The 8,929-nt window shown below is 55.8% G+C and overlaps 1 protein-coding gene across 1 annotated transcript in view; it reads right to left on the bottom strand.

Moving 5' to 3' along the window:
• Positions 1-2,460, bottom strand: part of LOC105809117 (uncharacterized protein CXorf49-like) — a 35,658-nt gene extending 33,198 nt beyond the window's left edge. The window contains exons 1-2 of the mRNA XM_012642868.1: positions 1,234-2,460; positions 553-709 (exon numbers count right to left, since the gene is read on the bottom strand). Coding sequence (XP_012498322.1) covers positions 553-709; positions 1,234-2,460 — 1,384 coding nt within the window. The remainder of the gene's footprint in view (positions 1-552; positions 710-1,233) is intronic.
• Positions 2,461-8,929: the final 6,469 nt, after the last annotated feature.

Raw genomic sequence — 8,929 nt, 5'->3', positions numbered from 1 at the left:
GGGCATGGACAGGTGGCTCCTGGTCACCTGAAAGACAACACAGAATCCAGCTTCCAAGCCTCACAGCCTGGAGCTGGAAAGGGCCTGCTGGGGTCTAAAGGGAGGCAGCATCACCCTCTGCTGGCAGCAGGTGTCTCCTGCTCGGCCCCGCAGCTGCAACCTTCTCTCTGGGCCTGCCTTCCCTGCTCCTGTTCCCCAGTGTCAGCCCATCTGTGCCTGTGGCCCCCTAGGATTGTGGCCCTGGGTTGGACGCTAGCACAGCTGCAGCCACAGCCAGCCCCTGGGAGGAGCAATGGGGTCGAACAGGACTTAACTTAAAAGGCTCTGCTCTGCCGAGAGGCTACTTCTGGAGTCAGAGTTTGGGGTGTGGCTACAAATCACGCCTACCCCACAAATCCCACCCCAGCCCTGTCGACACCCCGTTTTCTGTGGGAGAGCTGCCTGGGTAGGCAGGGAAGCCGGGGAGCAAGGCTGAGCCCCCAGAAGTGACAGAGTCAGAGGTTCCCCTCCTCCGCCCGTGCCCTCCACTCCTACCAAAGCCACAAGACTCACTGGAGGGTGCAGGGCCTCTGGTCGTGGCGCCTCCTTGGCGCAAGGCCGAGGCCTGTGAGTTTCTTGGAACCTGCGGGGCCCTCGTGTTCTGGTCACCACTGCTGAATTCTCCAGGATGCATGTGCTGGCAAGGTGGCCCTGGCCTGGGCGTCTGAAGCTAAAAGAAAATCTCTCAGAGCTGGGTCAGGGCGTGTGAGTGTGAGCATGTATGCGCTGGGGCTGGGGTGAGATGGGCAGTAAGGGGGGAATTTGGAGGCTATAATCTCATTAGCACTTTCTCCCTCAGTCAGCCCCAGGCCGGCAGGCAGCGCTGAGCCAGGGAAAACTGGGGGGATGCTGAGACAGTGCAGGCCCCCTGCCAGGCAGGCTTGGGGAACTGCTAGGAAGGAGGAGTCAGGAGACTGATGAGTCTAGACACCCAAGCTTTGCAGCCCAAGCTTTAAAGGGTCATCCGATCCAGCCTAGCCCCATCTGGGAAGGAGGCAGGAAACATGCAAAGTGTCAAGAACGGTGCCTGGGGCGTATTTAAGTACTTAAGGTATTCACTTATTTTGATGACCCCAATTCGGCATCCTAATGACAGTGGACTCTCAAGGACAGCCCCTGAACGAAGGACAGATTAAGGATGCCTATGCCGGGGAGTGGAAGTACGAGGAAAGAGGAAGAGGATGGACTACTCACTTGTGCCTTTGGGTCCAGATCTCTATTTGGGTCATTATCATCTCGGGCCACAGGCTTGGAATCCTTTGCCTTCCTCACCCCACATTTCTTCCCAGTGCTGCTGTGCTTGGAGTCTTTGGGTCCCGATGAGAGCAAGGAGTACCTCTTGGACCTCCCGAGCAGCGGAACACCAGTGATTGGCGGCAAAGTGGCTGGTTCCAGGGGAACTGCAGAGAGTCTCTGCCCCCATGGAGGAAAGGCTCTCCCCAGGGCCAAGTTCGAGGCATCCCCTAGGCACTTGTTCCCCTGGGCCTCCTTCTTCCTAGGAACAGCCCGGGGCAGGCTGCCCACAGCAGCAGCAGCAGCTCCTGGGAAGCTGGGCCTGCTCCCTGCCTTCCCCCACACCACACTCTGCATTTTCTCAGAGGAAGAGCTGTCCAGCTGTCCGCTGACCTGCCTTTCCATGCCTGAAGTGAGTCCTCGAGGAGGAGAGGACAAGAAAGAGCCTGGTTTGCAGAGGATATCCTCCCTGACAAGCAAACTCGAGTGTCTGGGTGTGTCCCCAGGATCCTCGGCGCTGCTGGGCTCCCCTTGGACTCCTGCTTTGGGGTGAATGCTCACCCTCATCGGCACCTCACTGAACTCATCTGTTGGCTCGGGGTCGGAAGGCGGCTGGACCAGGCCTTCCTTGTAGGGCCGATGGACAATCCTTCTGCCGACTCTCAGTTTGCTTTTAGCGCCTCTTTTTGGGATCCCGGGGGCCCGGACTTTCCGGGGCCCGATGGGGCGGGCAGGGGCGGCAGAGGTGGCCATCGCGCCGCTACCGCTGAGACCGGCCCCTGGGTGCGGCCAAACGGTGGACACTTGGGTGTCACGGCCCTCTGAGCACGGGTGTCTGCGGACGCCCCGGATAGCCCAGTGGCTCAGAGGCTGCACGATGGCCGCACAGTCGTCAGCCAGGAGGGACTCGTAGTCCGGATCATTTCCCATCTCGTCAGTCGGGGTGCCGGGCCGGCCTTCCCGGCCCCAAAGCACGGTCCTTCCCTCCTCTATCAATTCCTGCTCAGCCTCGAAGCCCTCGGGGTCTGCCAGCGCGCCCACGCCCTCGCCGCTCCTCGGCGTCCCCAGATCCAGGCCTAGGCCGGGGCCCCGTGGGGCTCTGCGGCCGGCCGGGCGGACGCTGGCCCGCTCCCCGCCCTCCAGGCCGAAATCGGACTCGGAAACAGACACCTTATCCGGGGAACTCATGTCGCCGGTTCGATCTGCCCGCGTTGTGGCCAGATGGTAGCCCTTGTCACGGCAGGAGAGCCGACGCACGCCAGCCTCTGGAGCAGCGCGGCCTAAGGGGCGCGGTTACCTCAGGGACTGCAAGACCTGGCCGCCAACAACAATGGCTTCCGAGACCCTGGATGCCCTCGCCGCGGCCTTCTCATTGGTTCGCTTCTGCGCGTGCTCAACGGCCGCCTTCCTGACGCCGCTGACTTCTCATTGGTTCGCTTCCCCCAGCCCCCACTAACCAGCGCAGCCCTTGTTTGGCCATCTCTCGGGCCCCAACCAATAGGGACGAGGGCGGTTGGTTTGCCCCGAAGCCAGTCGTTTGGCTCCTTGGAAGCCCGTTGGGCTGCAGGGTCCTGGCCTCGGGCTCTCGTTTTCCTCTTTCTTGCTGTCCCTCTGCTGGGCATCTGTTTTCCACTGAGAGCCACGTCTCTCAGCCTCAGTTTGCCATGTGGAAAGTGGGCTAAATAACAGCACGTAGCTCAGGGGCTCGTGAGGGTGAATGATGGGCGGGAAGCCCCCAGCTCAGGGAGGATTTGCAAGGCTCAATTCCAGAACGCTTGCCACCTGATAGGAAGATGGGTAAGAAAGCCCACAGTCAGTAATCAGAGGTTTTAGGGTTGTCTTTTCTACGTGTGTGAAAAATACGAAAAATTCCCTTGCTGTTTTGATGGGGCTTGCGTTGAATCTGTGTATCGCTTTGGGTAGCGTGAACATTTTAGTGATCTTCCAATCCTTGAATGAGCACGGGTTATCTTCCCATTTATTCGTGTCTTTTCTCTCATCAGCGTTTTATAGTTTTGGTGTGCAGAGCTTCCACCTCCTTGGATAAATTTATGCCTAAGTGTTTTTTTCTTGCCATGCTGTGGTAAACGTGAACAGTTTGTTGTTAGTGTATAGAAATGCAAGTGATTTTTGTATGTTGCTTTTCTCTCCTGCAACTTTCCTGAATTTCTTTATTAGTTCTAACAGCGTTTTGCTGCAGTGTCTGGGGTTTTCTATAGGTGAGTTCATGTCATCTGCAAGCAGAGGTCACTGAACTTCTCACTTTCTGATTTGGGTGCCTTCCACTTCTTTTGCTTACAGTAGGTAATCAAATGGGCACGTCGCTGTGTGCCCATGACACTTTATTGGCTTGGCAGGTTGGCAGGCCAGAGCTTTCCCACCCCTCCCAGGCCCCACCCCCTCACTCTGAGTTTATTCAAGGAAGCAGGAATCCCAAGGGTCAACGACCCCCCCCAAAAGATGCTCACCATCACTGATCCTGAAGGTGCAAACTAAAGCCACAGATCAATTTTCACATACCAGGTTTGCGACAAAGAGCTTAGCCATTCCAAGGGCGGGAGAGGTTATGAGCAAACCAGTGCTTTTGCTCACTGCTGGGGCAGGGGGGAAGAGGGAGAACAGCCATTTGGGAGGGTAATTTGGCCGAATCTGTGAAATGCAAATTATACAACATTTACTATGTGCCTGGCTCTCTTCTAAGCGCTGTAGATAAATATTAACTCATCCTCATGACAATCCTAGGTCAAAGCACCTACTATTACCACCTTCGTGCAGGCAAGGAAACAGGCACAGAGAGGGGTTCAGCGACTTACTCAAGGTCATTCGGTGTCAGCGGCAGGATGGAAACCAGGCGGTCAGGCCCCATAGTCCGTGCTTTGAGCCGAGACTCTTAAAACTGCAAAACACCCACTCCCTCAGTGACCTGGCAGACCTGCCGGGTACATCTTCTGGAGAAAGGTTGGTAGGTGTGGTGTACGAGGACACATGCACAAGGATGTTGGTGAAGGGAAAATCGGGCACTGCTCTAAATTCCCATCAGTAAGGGAGTGGACGGATGCAACGTGGCCTATGCGTCCAGTAGGTTAAAACTCAGCAATCCAAAGGAACGCACGAGGCTGTGTTAACAGAGTTCAAAAAACTCTCATGACCGCATGCAGCAAGTTGCAGAACAACGCATAGATTTCCATGGACATTTGCAAACTGAAGAACCCAAACCAATCCTGTGTGTCATTTGGGAGTACACACAGGCGTAGGAAAAATTACGTTTTTTGTTTTGTTTTGTTTTGTTTTCAAGCCTGGAAAGGACACACGACAAAGGCCTCACGGTGGTGGTGGTGGTGGTGGCGGCATGCCAATTTTCTGTCATATTGCCCCTGGAGCTACCGGTGCCCAGCTTCCCTGCGCTTAGCAGTCCTGATATGTGGGGAGTGGTCCCTTCCTTGGTTTCTGTGAGGCCCTGGAGTGTTAGAATTTCCTTTGCTTGCCACCCAACCCTACTCCAGCACCTGTCATACCTCTCCTTCAGACTCATTCCTTTCACACCTTCCTTCCTTGCTTTCCCACTCTTGTTCACCTGTCTTCTCCGTTACCTCTGCCTTGTACACCCTCCCCTGACTGCTCTCCAGTAGAGGCCTGGGGTGTCTGAACTCTTGCCTGTGGGAAGTCAGGTCCCTGGTTTCTCTGGGCCGACACCTGAGAAGCCTACTCTGCTGGGGGTTACAGAGCAGGGTCGATCGGGTCTGCTAGAAATCTGCCACCGTCCACGTCTGGCAGGCCCTCCACAATCCCTGCCTGTGTCTGCGTAACTCCTTCTCACACTCCCTGCAATGACTTTTAAAGACACGGTGCACTGTTTCAGCCGTGTCATGAAGGATAACGAAAGGCATGGCAAAATCTCCCGTACCCGCCAGCCGTCTTAAGAAACATTACTGATCACCCCAGTTGAAGCCCATGGTGTACCTCTCCTCGTTTGCGTTCCCTTGCTCCTTCCTTCTCCCATACGGAGAATCCTAAAACGTCTTCACCCTTCTCCACTCTCTTCATCCCTGCGACCCTGTCACTTCCTCTTCCCCCGAGTCCTGTAGATCTTCGGTGGTGGCACTAATCTCTGCCCACCCCCAGACTTCCACCAGGATCTGATACCGGTTTTGACTTAATTTCTTGACCTGAGGGGGGGGCTGGTTTCAGGGCTTCCACATGGCCCCAGCCTGGGAGTCGTTGCTCCAATTGCCAAATATGTCACTTACCAGCGCTGACGTGGGGACAGGAGGAAGAACCACCGTGTAGGTCCTGGGAGCCGGTCGACTCACTGTGAACCTGTCTCTATCCCCAACTCCTTTTATTGCCAGGGCCCCGTCATGACGCCTTGGACCACCAGGATCTGTGTCATCTCAGGCCCTGTTTCCGTTAGTCCTAGCAATCTTGGCTATCCCCCTTTCCCCAGTGTACAGTCACCTAGAGGAGATGGCAGTCTTGTCTCTTGAGGGAAGGACCATAGTATAGTGACAGTAGATCCTCACCGCCTTGTTTCCAGGTCCTTCCTCCTCGGGACTCATCCGCCTCTTCAGTCAGTGGGGCTGGTCTGAAAGTTGTCCAGGACCAGGAAATGAGCAAGGGATCGTGGCTCGTTACCGGCATGACCACCCTCCTGCTCCTCCAGTCTTGCCTTTTTCTGGCTGTAGTTGCACCTAGAGGGCCGTGTGCGTGAACGATCTTTCTGGCTTCCTGTGAGTCAAACACTGGTGACTGCCCCACTGACTTTGCCGGTTGTTATTGCAGACGTAGTCTCCTGGCGTGCGTTGGGCAAGAGCCGTGCCCTGCCTTCTACCGTGTTGGGGCCCCAACCTCGCATGAATGGCGGTAACGAGCCCAGGCCTGGGACCACATCCCTTGCCCCGTCCCCACTGGCCTGCAGAGGAGGGCAACCACCGACCTCCTTAGTCGTGCTCCGGCCCCTCTCACCAGAACACTCCCCGTGGCTTTGGCGAGTGGTGTGTCCCCCGGGTGCTGCCGTGGAACATAACCCTCAGGCTGGCTCGCTGGCCTCCCATTTTCCATCCGCTCCAGGGTGGCTGCATCTTTCAACCTTTTTTATTCCTCCCTCTGCCATCTGCCAGTCCCAGGCAGGCATTTCCATTTCTCTTCATGTGGGCCTCGACTTTTCCTAGGATTCTAAGGGTCAGCCTGGCAGTGGATTTCCTCCCTTTCCTGGAGTCCTTGCCAGGGTGTTCAGTCCTATGACCTGAGCACGTACCCCCCTCGGCGAAACTGGCTTATCGAGCCTCACATTCCAGCCCCCCACCCCTGATCCAGTGCCCTCAAACCGCATCCCTTGGGGAGTCCCCCTGGCTCCCGCCAGGACGGGCCGGCTCTTGCCCGCAGCTTCCCTGGTGTGTAATCTCTTCTCTCCCTTAGCGTCAGGCGCGAGTCACCCAGCGAGGTGATGGAGAGGAGACGGGCGCGCGAGGGCGGCGCACGTGGCTCTGTAGGGGCGAGGGCTCTGTAGCATCTGGCAGCGCAGGGCACGCGCTGGCTCTCGCTAGGGGAGGAAGGATGCACGCTCCATGCAGCCGCCCCCGTCGCATAGTTCAGGGGCCTGGGCTTTTCCAAACGGGCCCCGACTGCCACATAACAGGGCCTGTGCTGGTTGAAGATGTAGACGTCTCTTGCTGTCGAGTCATGCTGATACGCTGCTCCTCCCCTCAGCTGTGTCTGCTCCTCTTCTGCAAGAGGTAAGGGCCTCCTCGTAGGCCACCCGGAAGGCCTTCCAGGTCTTACGCTTGGCCCTTAACCGTGTGGTAACCTCCCTCAGTTTGTCATCATCCCTCTGCAGGGCGTCGGCACCACTTAGCGATCACCAGCTGCTCCCACCATCCACGTAGACGTTCTTCCCTCCCTACCGTTCAAAGGCCCGAATCATCCCATGGGAGGAGGAGGGTGAGACCCTGCACTGCGGTGTTTCCCAGGTAAGTAAGGGTGAAACCTCAAGCCACTTTGTGGAGGCCACTTTGTGCTAGAGATTATCCATGCCCCAGGTAACGGTCAGGATGGGATCCTCTTTGTCATTCTGGTGGTGGTGAGTGAGCCCACAGACCACTCCGGGGACTGCTTTTGTGAGTTCGCGTCCTCCGAAAGTATAGAGGCCAAGACGTGAGTGGATGTGGAAGGCCACTGTGGGGAACATGCACCTGAGGGATAAAGGGGGAAGGAGCGGGAGCAGGCGAGGAGAGTCCTGAGAGTGCGCGATGCAGGTCGCATCGCATGCCTGGAAGAGACACGTGGGGGGAGGAAGGAGGGTCAGCTAGGAATCTCAGATGCAGTTCAGCTCTGATGCAGTTTCCTCCGGGCTGATGCCAAGTCCCCAGCCTCAGCTGCCAGTTGCAGGAGTCCACGTCCCACAGCCACGTACCCCTGCCACGCACGGTCACTGGCCCGCAGCTGCCCAGAGAAAGCGTCATCTTGGTGCAGACTCAGCGGGGGACCCAGAGAAGTGGCCGGCAGGGCTTGTCAATCAGCCGTGCTCCCTGCAGCAGGAGACCTGAGGGGCACATTTCCTTGGCCAGCACAGGGAGGCGGGAGTCAAGGACGACTGAGATTCCTGTTTTGAGTGACGGTGTGGAGAGGCGTTCACTAGCACAGGGACATAGGAAGTTGAGCAAGTTTGGATGGGAAACGTCGGGGTTGGTGTTTGCACTCGTCGAGTGTGAGGTGCTCACGAAGGCTATGCAGAATTCTCGTAGAAATGTGCTTCTGTGGCCCCAGGGAGGGGTCAGAGCTAGAGTTACAGACTTCGGCGTCATTCCTTCCCTCGGCCAGCATTTATGGAAGTGCGTTTTCACACAGTACCGTCACCTTACAAGTCCCACCCTATTGCCTTCATCCTTCTCAGAGGTAACCTCTATCCTCAACTTGTCTTCGTCGTTTCTTTTCTTTTCTCTCTCTCTTTCTTTTTCTTCTTTTCCTTCACTCTGTCACCCAGGCTGGAGTGCAGCGGCGTCATCATAGCTCACTGCAATCTCACACTCGTGTTTCAGTGTTTATACCTCGGAGCGGACTTGGTGGCTCCCAGGGGAGGCACATTTCCAAGCTTGCTAGATCATGCCAGATTTCTTCCAAAGTAACTGCTCAGTTACACTCCTATCAAGGATGTTTAATTGTTTCTCTACATCCTCCTCCTCATTCGGTGTTATCAAACTACAAAGTTTTTGTCTATCTGATGAATGTGAAGTGGTATCTCACTGTGGTTTTAATGTGTAATTTCCCTGATTAGTAACGAGACGGAGCATCTTTTCACATGTATTGGCCTTTAAGGTTTTCTTTTCTATGAGGTGTCTATTCACTATCTTTCACTCGTTTCCCCCTTGGGTTAGTTGGCGGCTCATTTGTGGGAGTTCTCCTTGTCGTCTGTATTTTAGCTCTTTGATGCCTTCTCGTGATATATAATTACCTTCTTCTAGTTTGTAGCTTGCCTGTGCTCCCTTTATTGTACCCTTTAACGAGAAGATATACTTTTAAAAACTTTTGCACCACATTTTTTCTTTTTTTTTAGACAGAGTCTCACTGTGTTGCCCGGGCTAGAGTGCTGTGGCGTCATCCTAGCTCACAGCAACCTCAAACTCCTGGGCTCAAGCGATCCTTCTGCCTCAGCCTCCCGAGT

The sequence above is a fragment of the Propithecus coquereli genome, unplaced genomic scaffold (assembly GCF_000956105.1).
Source record: "Propithecus coquereli isolate 6110/MARCELLA unplaced genomic scaffold, Pcoq_1.0 Scaffold101, whole genome shotgun sequence".
Classification (NCBI taxonomy): domain Eukaryota; kingdom Metazoa; phylum Chordata; class Mammalia; order Primates; family Indriidae; genus Propithecus; species Propithecus coquereli.
The sequence above is the reverse complement of the archived record's forward strand: the minus strand, read 5'-3'. Positions and strand labels throughout refer to the sequence as shown.